General features: G+C 39.2%; 1 protein-coding gene across 1 annotated transcript; it reads left to right on the top strand.

The window, feature by feature from the left end:
• Positions 1 to 2,475: 2,475 nt before the first annotated feature.
• Positions 2,476 to 4,506, top strand: LOC142164996 (uncharacterized). Its single transcript, XM_075223651.1, has 3 exons — positions 2,476 to 3,510; positions 3,664 to 3,881; positions 4,140 to 4,506. Exons 1-3 carry the CDS (start codon positions 2,476 to 2,478, stop codon positions 4,504 to 4,506), a joined length of 1,620 nt encoding a protein of 539 aa, XP_075079752.1.
• The last annotated feature ends 10,135 nt before the right edge of the window (positions 4,507 to 14,641 follow it).

The raw sequence follows: 14,641 nt of genomic DNA on the forward strand, positions 1-14,641 counted from the left end.
AAAGAATAAAATAGTTAAGCAAGATGAACACATCTGGATACAATTTTAAATTAAGGGAATGGGGTTAATCAAAGAGGAAGTTAAGAGCATCAATTTTTGATCTTTAAAGGTCGACGCTATGGGTGATGCGTCACATCCCCATAGCCCTCAATTCTCCATTTGACAAGAATGGGGGCAGTGAACTATGCCCATCGCGCCAACCTTGGCATCCCCTTAAATTTCATAGAGCTGGGACGAACGCGATAGTGCATGCGACGCATCCCAGGCGGCATGCGATCTTTGAAGCCTTTTTAAGGCAATTACGGGAGGAAATTGGTCTTTTATGTTTTGAAGCTTTGTATTTGAAGACTTAGAGAGATAAGAAGGCTCTCTACCATTAATACACCATAAGGTAAGAATTTAATTCTTTCTTGGTAGATCTAGTTCATTAAATACACCTATTAACTCTTCAACTACATGGAAATTCTAGATTTGTTGAAGAAAATCTCAAGAACACTTCAAGAACCCAAATCTTGAATTCTTCTAGGGTTGAACAAAAAGGTAATACCTTCACTCCAACATTATACATTATACCTCATGGATGTAGAAGAGTATATTTATGAAGATCAATTTGTATTTAGGCCTCTATTTATGAAACCCTAGAAGAATGGGTTGGTAGGGATGATGAATAGTGTTGGGTCTTGTTCCACGATGTTATTTTGAGATTTCAATGGAATGACTAGATCCCATGACATGTTTAATGAAGGATTTTGATTTAAAGTTTAAGGATTTACCTTCAAATGATGAAATGGGGATTTTTGCTAAACTTATGAAATTAGACTTAAAGTGTTGGGCACTTAGTTGGGTTAGTTGGTATTGTTGTGACGCGTTATTGAATTATGTGAGTTCGTATATATAGATTGTAACTCATAGGAATTATTGGATAATTTGGGGTAAGGTTGGAAGCAATTTGAGGCACGTTGAAACTTATTACCTTCGGAGCTTTTCTCCAAACTCATATCGAAACACGATTAAATTTAGCTTCTAAATGTGAGTCCTATCTTGTGGGGACGAGCGAGTTGGGATTGTACCATTTCTTTCATCATAAAAGATTTTGAGTGCTATGAATATTATTTTCTTGAAATGTTATTCAAATTTTAAAACTAAACAAACGAGAATAGCACTTGTAGTATTTTTTTATACGCAAATACATGAGTTGTGAAATATTTTGGATTTACTATTTTCAAGTAGTTGATTTGGCTATGAATATAGTCATTAATAAATGTAAAGGTTTTGGGAGTTACTTAAGTTCACCGAGATTGACCTTGGATATTTTTCTCATTAGGTCATGAAACTATACGTGCCGGTGTAGGCATAGAACCTACCTTACGGTTGGGGACTACGGCTGAGTACTTCCCATTACGGGGTACTATTATGCTACTTTATTAGCACGGATGAGTCGATTCATGCGGCACTACGATGAGACGACCTGAGCAAGTAGGGTATATGATACTTGCCGCTAGGTACATAACCGAGTTGACTTTTTCTCGTGTCGGTGATGGTATAATGCTCCCGGTAAATGAAAAATCTAACATGATTTTGTAAAGATCAACGCTAAAGGAAGATATTGAAATATGTTTTATCTTATTATTTTATTTTATTTTCTAAATTGTTAATTGATATAAATGCTTCTTTCTTATATCAATTGTTATTGCATATCTTACCACTCCTTAAGGCTTGTCCTATATTTTTGTTGGGGAACCGTTCATGATTCGTACTAGGCATGTGGAGCTTAGGCCTTTTGGCCACATTTCCATTTATGTTTTTAGGGACTAGACCTGAGCAGCTTGGACTGCGTGGATAGGACAACTCTACATTTCCTGTTGATACTTTTGGTGATACTCCACCCTCGCACCCGTGGAGGACTTTACTATATTATCATTCTTTTGAGCCACCGGGTTATGCCTTGGTTGGCTATGTCATTCCGTGTCATAGAGATTCCATAGACAATAGTACTATTCATTTTGGGTTGTAATCCTATGGTTACTCATATGGCATGCATGAATGAAAATTTCTTCTACCTTTTTGAAGTTTTCTTTCAAAGTAAAATAGTTGCTTAAAGATATTTTTAAGATTTGGGTTATATCTTAAGATGATTGTATTTGAAGAGGCTTTCGCATCCTCATGTAAGGCACATAGGTGAGTATTAATTTATGGGATGGTTCACTCGGGTTGGGTAGAGTACCGAGTGCCGGTCACGTAGTTTTAGGGCGTGACAAACTTGGTATCAGAGCCCTAGGTTCTAATTCGAGTCCTAGGAAATCTATGGAATCGTGTCTGGTAGGGTTCTCCTTATGGGTGTGTTGTGCACCACACTTATAGCGAGAAGACTATATTGACATTATAAGGACACTTCACTCTTTCTTCTTATTCTAGAATCGTGAAATAGAGTTAAGAAATATTTCCTAACTCATACGCTATATCTATTAGCAAAAGATGGTGAACATGCGTGGCAGTAATGTGAACCAAAAAGCTGCTCCTATTCCCGATACGGCTTTGAAAAGGGTACCCGCTTGGCCTAGGGGCCGACCCCCAAGAGCTGTAAGAGCCCGGACCATGCCAGTTCCAATGGATCCAAGAATGGTCTGGGAGCTCGAGGATGAAGTTGATGGGGCACCTGCTCCACCTCCAGAGCCAAATCACTTGGAAAAGACCCTCACTGATATTAGAACGGCTATGAATACTTTTGTTGATCTCATGGCTATACAGACTCAACAGAACCTTCAAATGGGTATCCAAGCACTCCAACAAGGAGGGATGAGAGCGCCAGTGGTTGAGGATATGGCACAGTTGGCCATGAAATTTGTGAGACTTGAGCCGTCAATTTTTACTGGTACAGATCCTACTGCAGACCCGCAGGACTTTTTGGAGGAAGTTGAGAAAGCTACTACTTTGCTGGGAGTTAAAGACTATCGGGTGGTTCGATTGGCAGCCTACCAATTGAAAGACATTGCCGACCTCTGGTTCAAAGGGATAGAGAAAAGTGGACCGGAGGATGCACCTCCAATGGTTTGGGCAGAGTTTAAGAAGATCTTCACTAAGAAGTGGTTACCACCGGGAGTGAGAGCTGCCCTTGCGATATTATTTGAGACCTTGAAGCAGGATACCATGACGGTCCTAGAGTATAGCATCAAATTTGAGAAATTATCTCGTTATGCTCCCCACCTCATCCCCACTGAGGATGAGAAGATTGATCGCTTTGCTCGTGGCTTGATTTCGAGCATCAGAAAAGATACAGCTGGTGGGAGAAGAAATACTACCTTTATTGACTTTGTGGATCTAGCAATGGATCTCGAAAGGATTCATCAGGAGGAGAGGGCCAACAGGGAGCAAAACAAAAAGGCCCATACTTTTGGCACTTTCATTTTAGTGCCTAGTCCAGGCAAGGGGCAAAGCAGCAGAGGTCCATCTGGTTCACCACAGTCTAGGGTGCAGACAACTTTCAGTAGCCCTCTAGTGGCATACAGTTCCGTACATGGAGGCCAGTCTAGGACCGTTTAGAGTGACCACCATTCTGCACATCAGGCTTAGAGTATTGTGGGTTCTCATCAGCGTCAGTCGAATGTTACAAGGGGACCCCGTGGTCCATGCTATGATTGCGGGTTGATGGGTCATATTTGAAAGTTTTGCCCTAATGGGCAACAAGGTTCGAGAGCTCATCCGACACCTTCTACGGCTACTACTTCGGTTGCACCACCCCCACCTAGGGGTAATGGAGCCCACAGTGGGCGCAATGCAGGAAAGGTGCCGCGAACAGCTTCCACTTCGCAAGAGTCTCATCCTCGTTTTTTATACCATGCCTACTCGTCCTACTACAGAGGCTTCAGATGCGGTCGTCACAGGTATACTTACTATTTTTACTCTAGATGTTTATGCTCTTATGGTTCCCGGATCTACTTTTTCCTATGTTACTCCGTACTTTACTTTGGATTTTGGGATAGAGCCGGAACAACTACTTGAACCATTTTTTGTGTCGACTCTGGTGGGAGATTCTCTTATTGCCTCATGCGTCTATAGGAGTTGTGTGATTATAATTCAAGATCGAGAGACTACGTCATACCTCATTGGGCTAGAAATGGTTGACTTTGATGTTTTCATAGGGATGGATTGGTTATACAAGTGTTAGCTATTCTTGATTGTCGTGCTAAAGTGGTCAAGTTTGAGTTTCCCAATGAGTCAGTTCGTGAGTGGAAGGGCAATATTGCTGAGCCTCGAGGTAAGTTTATTTCATACCTTAAGGCGAAAAAGATGATTACAAAGGGATGTCTTTATCATTTAGTCAGAGTCACTGACACAACTGCGAAGGTAGCAAGCATTCAGTCTGTGCCAGTCGTTAATGAGTTTCCTAATGTTTTTCTTGATGAGCTTCTGGGTATTCCGCCGGATCGGGACATCGACTTTGGGATAGATTTGGTACCAGATACTCAGCCGATATCTATTCCCCCATACCGAATGGCTCCAGCCTAGTTAAGAGAATTGAAGGAGCAATTGAAAGATTTACTGGATAAAGGGTTTATTAGACCTAGCGTGTCTCCTTAGGGTGCACCAGTGCTGTTTGTGAAAAAGAAAGATGGTTCTTTGAGGATGTGTATTGACTACAGGCAACTTAACAAAGTGACCATCAAGAATAGGTACCCACTACCTCGGATAGATGACTTGTTTGACCAGTTGCAAGGGGCAAAGTTCTTCTCGAAGATTGATTTAAGGTCAGGGTATCATCAATTGAAAATTCGAGAGAAGGATATTCCCAAAACGGCCTTTCGGATCCGCTATGGGCATTATGAATTTTTAGTGATGTCATTTGGGTTAACAAATGCACCCGCAGTCTTTATGGATCTAATGAATCGAGTTTTTAAATCATTTCTTGACAGGTTCGTAATTGTTTTCATTGATGACATATTAGTCTATTCAGAGAGTCAAGAGGAGCATGCCAATCATTTGAGAATAGTGTTGCAAACGCTTTCAGAGAATGAGTTATATGCCAAATTCTCTAAGTGTGAATTTTGGCTTGAATCCATGGCATTCTTAGGTCATATGGTATCTCGCAAAGGTATTAAGGTTGATCCTCAAAAGATTGAAGCGGATAAGAGTTGGCCTAGACCAACTACACCGATAGAGATTCGTAGTTTCTTGGGATTATCGGGCCTATCGGCGGTTTGTTGAAGGATTTTCTACTCTTGCATCTCCGTTAACCAAGTTGACGTAGAAAGCAACAAAGTTTCAGTGGTCGAATGCCTGTGAAAGAAGCTTTAGTGAGTTGAAAGCTAGATTGAATATAGCACATGTGTTAACCTTGCCAACAGGTTCAGACAGATTTGTGGTGTATTGTGACGCCTCTAGAGTTGGGCTGGGTTGTGTCTTGATGCAGAAAGGTAAGGTTATTGCTTATGCTTCTACACAACTGAAGATCCACGAGAAGAACTATCTGACCCATGACTTGGAACTTGCCGCAGTGGTATTTGCTTTGAAAATTTGGTGGCATTATTTGTATGGTGTGCATTGTGAAGTATATACTGACCATAAAAGCTTGCAATATATATTCAAGCAAAGGGAATTAAACTTGAGGCAAAGGAGATGGTTAGAACTTTTAAAGGATTATGATTTAAGCATTCATTACCATCCGGGAAAGGCGAATGTGGTAGCCGATGTGCTAAGCCAAAAATCAGGAGGTACCTTGGCACATTTAACGATAAATAAAGAGCTTGCCATCGGTGCCATAGCACATTCCCTTCTTATTGAGCGTGTCAAGGCTAAGCAATTCGAAGATCCAAATTTGGTGAAAATTCGAAATAGGGTGCAATCTAATGATATCCTTGCATTTTCTCTTGACGAGGATGGGGTGTTGAAGATGAACGGTCACTTGTGTGTGCCAGATGTCGATGGGCTTCGTCATAAAAATATGGTTGAGGCACACAGCTCAAGATATTCCATGCATCCAGGGTCCACAAAAATGTACAAAGATTTGCGGGAGATCTATTGGTGGAATCGAATAAAGGAAAACATTTCGGACTTCGTGGATAAATGTTTAAATTGCCAGTATGTAAAGGCTGAGTATCAAAGACCTAGTGGGTTGGCTCAGAATATTGAGATTCCACTTTGGAAGTGGGAGATGATTAATATAGACTTTGTTGTGGGTTTGCCTCGCACTCGCTCGAAGCATCACTCTATTTAGGTGATTGTAGAACGACTTACAAAGTCGGCGCATTTCTTACCAGTAAAGATGACTGACACAGCACCGCAATATGCTAATTTGTACTTGAAAGAAATTGTCATACTTTACGGTATTCCAGTTTCCATTATATCTTATAGAGGGGCCCAGTTCGCTGCTCATTTCTGGCAGTCCTTTCAAGAAGGAGGGTACAAGTGTCAATTTGAGTACCACTTTTAATCCACAGAATGACAGGCAGGCTGAGAGGACTATTCAGACGTTTGAGGACATGTTTCAAGCTTGTGTCCTTGATTTTGGTGGGAATTGGGATGAAGACTTACCTCTAATTGAATTTGCCTACAATAATAGCTATCAAGCTAGTATCCAGATGGCTCCCTATGAGGCTTTGTACGGACGACGTTGTAGATCACCTATTGGATGGTTTGAGCCGACTGAGGTAGGACTACTTGGTCCCGACCTTGTACATGATGCCTTAGAGAAGGTGTCTTTGATTCAACAATGACTTAAGACTGCTCAGAGCTGACAAAAATGCTATACAGATGTACGTCAACGTAAGTTGGAGTTTAAAGAGGGTGATCAATTATTCTTGAAAGTATCGCCAATGAAGGGCGTTATGAGATTTAGGAAGAAGGGCAAGCTAAGTTCTAGATTTATTGGTCCATATCAAATCTTGAAAAGGATTGGTGAAGTAGCCTACAAGCTAGAGTTTCCTGCATCGATGACCTTGGTTCATCCTGTTTTCCATGTGTCGATGCTACGGGGGTATGTGCCCGATCCTGCTCACATCATCTCACCGGAGGTAGTAGAGATAAATGACGGCTTATATTATGAAGAAGAGCCGGTTGAGATTCTTGATAGGCAAGTTCGTAGATTGAGGACTAAAGACATAGCTTCAGTTAAAGTGTTATAGCGTAATCATGACGTCGAGGAGGCTACTTGGGAGGCTGAGGAGGATATAAAAATCCGAAACCCTCACTTATTCGCGACATCAGGTATGGCTACCTTTTTTGAAATTTTGAGTTTAGAGTTATCGAATTCCATGGGATAAGTGATTGATTGGTTCATCTATTGTACATGGTTGTTAGGCTTGTCTTATAGTAATAAATTTTATTGTGGTAATGCCGGGAGAGGCTATGTAATGGTAGTTGGAGATATATAAGGCCATGAAGGCATTTATTTATGTAGTTATGATGAGTAGAGCCATGTAGAGCCTTTTATATTGTAATCTTGTGGCTCGCTGTCGGGTTAAATTTTTTGGCTAGGCCTATAAGCAAAGAAAACTCTAGCAAAATTTTTAGAAATTTGGAGAGTTAGACAAATTTCAAATCTTTAAGAATTGGGAAGTAGGAAAGTTTTGGAGATGCTTGGAGATCATGCTTTTGGACTTTAACATGACCAAGGATTTACATTCGAGGACGAATGTTTCTAAGTGGGGGAGAATGTAAAGCCATTTAACCTCTATGAATAATTTGGATTTAATTTGAGCTTAAGGATGTAATTTGAACAAACCCAAGCTATATGAATTATTTGAGTAGCACGAAGTTATTGAGGTATTTGGAACTAATGACTTCAATCAAAGAATGAATGTTGGATGGATGGTAATTAAAAGTATTATTAACAACTCTTGAAAGGAAATGAATTAAGGAACAAGGAAATACAAATGGAAAATGAGGGAATCAAAGATATGAGCTTAAGGTGATGGTGGATGGAATATGAGTTAGGTGGCGTGGTTACTAGCTAGGAAATAAGGGGACAAAAAGGAAATTAAAAGAATAAAATAGTTAAGCAAGATGAACACATCTAGATAAAATTTTAAATTAAGAGAATGGGGTTAATCAAAGAGGAAGTTAGGAGCATCAATTTTTGATCTTCAGAGGTCAACGCTATGGGTGACGTGTCGCATCCCCATAGCCCTCAATTCTCCATCTGCCAAGAATGGGGGCAGTGAACTATGCCCATCGCGCCAACCTTGGCGTCCTCTTAAATTTCATAGAGTTGGGACGCACGTGATAGTGCATGCGACGCGTCCCAGGCGGCATGCGATCTTTGAAGCCTTTTTAAGGCAATTACGGGAGGAAATTGGTCTTTTATGTTTTGAAGCTTTGTATTTGAAGACTTAGAGAGATAAGAAGGCTCTCTACCATTAATACACCATAAGGTAAGAATTTAATTCTTTCTTGGTAGATCTAGTTCATTAAATACACCTCTTAACTCTTCAACTACATGGAAATTTTAGATTTGTTGAAGAAAATCTCAAGAACACTTCAAGAACCCAAATCTTGAATTCTTCTAGGGTTGAACAAAAAGGTAATCCCTTCACTCCAATATAATACATTATACTCCATAGATGTAGAAGAGTATATTTACGAATATCAATTTGTATTTAGGCCTCTATTCATGAAACCCTAGAAGAATGAGTTGGTAGGGATGATGAATAGTGTTGGGTCTTGTTCCACGATGTTATTTTGAGATTTCAATGGAATGACTAGATCCCATGACATGTTTAATGAAGGATTTTGATTTAAAGTTTAAGGATTTACATTCAAATGATGAAATGGGGATTTTTGCTAAACTTATGAAATTAGACTTAAAGTGTTGGGCACTTAGTTGGGTTAGTTGGTATTGTTGTGACGTGTTATTGAATTATATGAGTTCGTATATGTAGATTGTGACTCGTCGGCATTATTGGATCATTTAGGGTAAGGTTGGAAGCAATTTGAGGTACGTTGAAACTTATTACCTTCGGAGCTTTTCTCCAAACTCATATCGAAACATGATTAAATTCAGCTTCTAATTATGAGTCCTATCTTGTGGGGACGAGTGAGTTGGTATTATACCATTTCTTGCATCATAAAAGATTTTGAGTGCTTGAATATTATTTTCTTGAAATGTTATTCAAATTTTAAAACTAAACAAATGAGAATAGCACTTGTAGTATTTTTTTATACGCAAATACATGAGTTGTGAAATATTTTGGATTTAACTATTTTCAAGTAGTTGATTTGGCTATGAATATCGTCATTGATAAATGTAAAGGTTTTCGGAGTTACTCAAGTTCACCGAGATTGACCTTGGATATTTTCCTCATTAGGTCATGAAACTACACGTGCCGGTGTAGGCGTAGAACCTACCTTAAGGTTGGGGACTACGGCAGAGTACTTCCCATTAGGGGGTACTATTGTGCTACTTTATTAGCACGGCTGAGTCGATTCATGCGGCACTACGATGAGACGACATGAGCAAGTAGGGTATATGATATTTGCCGCTAGGTACATAACCGAGTTGTCTTTTTCTCGTGTCGGTGATGGTATAATGCTCCCGGTAAATGAAAAATCTAACATGATTTTTTAAAGATTAACGCTAAAGGAAGATATTGAAATATGTATTATCTTATTATATTATTTTATTTTCTAAATTATTAATTGATATAAATATTTTTTTCTTATATCAATTGTTATTGCATATCTTACCACTCCTTAAGGCTTGTCCTATTTTTTGGGGGGGAGCCGTTCATGATTCATACTAGGCATGTGGAGCTTAGGCCTTTCGGCCACATTTCCATTTCTGTTTTCAGGGACTGGACCTGAGCAGCTTGGACCGCGTGGATAGGACAGCTTTACATTTCCTGTTGATACTTTTGGTGAGACTCCACCCTCGCACCAGTGGAGGACTTTATTATATTATCATTCTTTTGAGCCACTGGGTTATCCCTTGGTTGGCTATGTCATTCCATGTCATAGAGATTCCATAGACAATAGTAATATTCATTTTGGGTTGTAATCCTATGGTTACTCATATGGCATGCATGAATGAAAATTTCTTCTACCTTTTTGAAGTTTTATTTCAAAGTAAAATAGTTGCTTAAAGATATTTTTATGATTTGGGTTATATCTTAAGATGATTGTATTTGAAGAGGCTTTCATATCCCCTATTAGGCATATAGATGAGTATTAATTTCTGGGATGGTTCACTCAGGTCGGGTAGAGTACCGGGTGCCGGTCACATGGTTTTAGGGCGTGACAGAGGTAATCCTTTTAATCTTCCAACTTTGAAAGAATTATGTGATTTATGCACCTATGAACTGCGGGCCATTATCGCACATGATCTCTCTTGGAACTCCAAACTGACATATGATGTTTCGCCAGATGAAATCCCTGACCTTTTTTTCTCGTACATGTTTGAAGGCACCTGCTTCTACCCACTTAGTAAAATAATCACTGAGTACTAATATAAATTGTACCTTGCCTTTGGCTTGTGGTAGTGGACCTACTATATCCATCCTCCACTTCATAAAAGGCCATGGTGCAACAACCGGATGTAGTAATTCAGATGGTCGACGCATGTTGTTACCATACCTTTGGCACTTGTCATATTTTACCACAAAATTTTCTGCTTCTTCTTCCATTTTTGGCCAGTAATACCCTGCTCTAATTAAAGTTTTCACCAAGGATCTTTCTCCGGCATGATTTTCGTAATGTCCCTCATATACTTCTCACATCACATATTCTATTTGAGAAGGTCCAAGACACCTTGCTAGAGGGTCGCCAAACATTTTTCGATATAGATTGCCCTGATCTAAATAGTAACGAGTAGCTTTTCGACGAAGTGCCTAAGCATTTTTCTTATCTTCAGGTAGTATTCCGTACTGCAAAAAATTAACAATTTCGTTTCTCCAATCCCAAGTTAAATTATTGAAATTTACCTAATTTTTATCTTGGTCGAGTACCGAATGAAATAAATGTATTACAGAAGCATTCTCCTCATTGGTCAATTCTACAGCGGATGCTAGATTAGCTAACGTGTCTGCTTCAACATTCTTATCTCTTCGTATCTGCACAATTTTCCAAGTTTGGAATTGTCTAATTAATGCCTTTTCCAGATATTGTTGCATCCTCGCCTCTCTAGCTATATAAGTCTCTTGCATTTGGTTAACTACGAGCTGCGAGTCACTTTTGATTATGACCTGCTCTATTCCGAGCTCTCGTGCCAATTCTAGACCTGCGATAATAGCTTCATATGTTGCTTCATTATTAGTAATAGAATGGCATTTTATGGCTTGCCGTATAGTTTCTCCCGCATGTGGGTCAAGACAATGCCTAAACCTGCTCCATTTACATTTGAAGAGCCATCGGTAAATAAGGTCCAAGTACCTGGATTAGACCCGTAAAATACCTGTAGTTCTTTTTCCGCCTCTGCTTGCATCCCTAGGCTAAAATTTGTCACAAAATCTATTAAAACCTGTGATTTATTGCAGTTCTAGGTTGATATGTGATATCATATCCACTTAGCTCTATAGCCCATTTGTCTAACCTACCATATAACTCTTGTTTATGCAATATATTATGTAAGGGGTAGTCAGTTACTACAGAAACAGGGTGACATTGAAAATAAGGCCTTAATTTTCTAGTTGACATAATTAATGCTAGTGCACGTTTTACTAAATGAGGATATCGAGTTTCAGCATCCAATAAAGACTTGCTAACATAATAAATTGGATATTGTTTACCTTGGTCCTCTCGAACTAATACGGCACTTACCGCTACTTCCACAACAGCAAGGTAGATGAGTAATTTTTCCCCGTCCTTCGGTTTGGCTAGCAATGGTGGATTTGACAAGTATGCTTTTAAATTTTTGAGCGCTTGTTGACATTCTTTAGACCATTCAAATTGATTTTGCTTTTTCAAGACTGAAAAGAACTTAAAGCATTTTTCCGATGACTTGGAAATAAATCTTCCCAACGCTGTTATTCTTTCTGTCAACCTCTACACTTCTTTTTTGCTCGTAAGTATATCCAGTATTCCTTCAATAGCCTTAATCTGCACGGGATTTACTTCAATTTCACGGTTAGAAACAAGGAATCCCAAGAACTTACCTGACGACACGCCAAAGGCACATTTCTCAAGATTTAACTTCATGTTAAATTTGTGGAGAATCTGAAACGTATCTGACAGATGTTGAATATGATCCCCTGCTTGTTGTGATTTGACTAGCATATCATCTATATAAACCTCCATAGTTTTTCCTAGATGTTCTTGAAACATCTTGGTCACTAGCCTCTGGTACGTGGCCCCGGCATTCTTTAGACCGAATGACATAACTTTATAGCAGTAAGTTCCCCTGTCTTTAATAAAGGAAGTTTTTCCCTCATCTAGAGGATCCATTTTTATCTGATTATATCCTGAATAGGCATCTAAATAACTTATTAGCTCATGTCCCATAGTAGCATCAATTAGTTGATCTATGTGCGGTAATGAAAAAGAATCTTTATGGCAAGCTTTATTTAAATTAGTATAATCTACACAAACTCGCTACTTACCATTGTTTTTGGGCACTACTACAGTATTAGCTAACCAATCTGGATACTTTACCTCGCGGATAGACCCAATTTTTAAAAGCTTTTGTACCTCATCCTGAATCACCTAATTCTTGAAGGAACCTTGCTTCTTTTCTTTTGTTTGACAGGTGGGTATGTTGGGTCTTAATTCAGTTTATGGGTCATTACCTCCGATGGTATACCTGTTATATCTGAATGCGACCAAGCAAAACAATATGTGTTAGCTTTTAAACATTTAATTAACTTACTTTTCATCTCCGGACATAGGTTGGTTCCAATGTAGACTTTTCTATCCGGCCAATGTACAAATAATACCACAGCTTCCAGTTCCTCGATTATTGTTTTGATGTTTTCATTTTCTTCTGGTTCTTGAATAGTATCATGCCTCGAGTCTACTTCTGTTTGCCCTTCTATAGTTGAGGCTTGTGTTGCTACATCCTCAACTGAATTCTGTAATTGCTATTTTACGTCGCTTTTTGTGCTTGAATCTGCCACTGAGTTAGTGCTTCGAGAAGCTTGTTGATCACCGCGGATTTATCATATTCCCCATTGTGAAGGAAACTTGATAACTTGATGTAGGGTAGACGGAACAACATCCATTTCGTGAATCCACGGTCTGCCGAGAATCATATTATACGCCATGTAAATTTCTATCACTTGAAATTTGGTGTCTTTGACTACTCCTTCTGCGAATGTGGTGAGTATTATCTCCCCTTTTGTTACAATGCTTGAGTTGTCAAAACCAGACAAGGTCCGCGCTTTGGGTACCAATTTATCATTGCATTGCATCTTATTTACCACTCGTAATAGAATGATATTTACAGAACTTCCTGGATCAATCAAAACTCGTTATACGTTAGTATCATGTACAAGTAAAGATATTACCAGTGCATCATTATGTGGGATCAGCACGCTATCTACATCTGCATCATCAAATGTTATACTATCTTCTTCCAAAACTTGACGAACTCGCTTCCTATGGGTGACCGTGATTTTTGACACCTTTTTTGCCGACGTATATGTTACGCCATTGATATCTTCCCCTCCACTTATAACATTAACCGTTCTCTTTGGTGATGGAGGTTTTGGCGGTTTCGGCCTATTCTTCATATACGCTTGCTTTCTCTTTTCACTAAATAATTCAGTTAAGTAATCTTGTTTTAATAAATGCTCTACTTCACCTTGTAGCAATCTGCAGTCCGCCATTTTATGACCGTGATCGTTGTGAAACTCGCACCAAAATTTGGGATTTCTCTTGTTTGGGTTTGATCTCATTTCTTTTGGCCACCGTACCTTATCTCCCATACTTCTTAGAACATCCACCAACTTGGATGTTCTTATATTAAAACTGTAACCACCAATTTTTGCTTTTGAACCTATGTCGTCGTCTCGCGTATCTCGCATGTTTCGCCCTTTTCCGAACCTCGACGACAAACCTGATTCTCTGTCCCTTGACCTAGGTTCATATCTTGGATTTTCCTGTTTTGAACATGAATCCCTTCCTGCTAGTCCTATATAAGATTCGTACCTGTTTTTACCGAACCTTTTTTCAGTTTCTGCCCGCCTTGAACTTACTTTTTCATCTTTTTGAGACTGAGTGTTAGTATCTTCTTCTATCCGCAGCTTTGTGTTGTATCTATTGTAAACATCATTCCAAGTTGTTGATAGAAATTCTCGTAAGATTTCTTTGAGTCTCCTCGTGGCTTCTGAGCTTTTTTCATTTATATTACTGGCAAATGCCATAGCCGCCCAGTTATCGGGTACACGTGTCAATATCATCCTTTCACGCTGGAATTTGTCTACGAATTCCCTGAGCAGCTCCGTATCTCCTTGTTTTATTTTGAAAATGTCTTCCATCTTTTTTTCAACTTTTTGAGCTCCCGAATGTGCTTTGATAAATGAATCTACAAGCTCAGCAAAAGAATCAATAAAATTTTCAGGTAAAAGAGAATACCAAGTTAGTGCTCCCTTCGTGAGTGTTTCTCCGAATTTTTTGACCAATACTGATTTAATTTCTTGCTTGGTCAAGTCGTTGTCCTTTACGCCAGTAGTAAATGCCATTACGTGATCCCGTGGATCAGTTGTTCCATCGTACTTCA

This window comes from Nicotiana tabacum, chromosome 10 (genome assembly GCF_000715075.1).
Source record: "Nicotiana tabacum cultivar K326 chromosome 10, ASM71507v2, whole genome shotgun sequence".
In the NCBI taxonomy this organism is placed as follows: Eukaryota; Viridiplantae; Streptophyta; class Magnoliopsida; order Solanales; family Solanaceae; genus Nicotiana; species Nicotiana tabacum.

What these genes read in the sequence shown, in the direction of transcription:
- LOC142164996 (XM_075223651.1), top strand. Translation starts at nt 2,476, where the DNA reads ATGGTGAACATGCGTGGCAGTAATGTGAACCAAAAAGCTGCTCCTATT. An exon ending in CTCTAGTGGCATACAGTTCC is followed by an intron (nt 3,511 to 3,663) that starts GTACATGGAGGC and finishes CATATTTGAAAG; the next exon opens with TTTTGCCCTAATGGGCAACA. An exon ending in TTCAGATGCGGTCGTCACAG is followed by an intron (nt 3,882 to 4,139) that starts GTATACTTACTA and finishes ATGTTTTCATAG; the next exon opens with GGATGGATTGGTTATACAAG.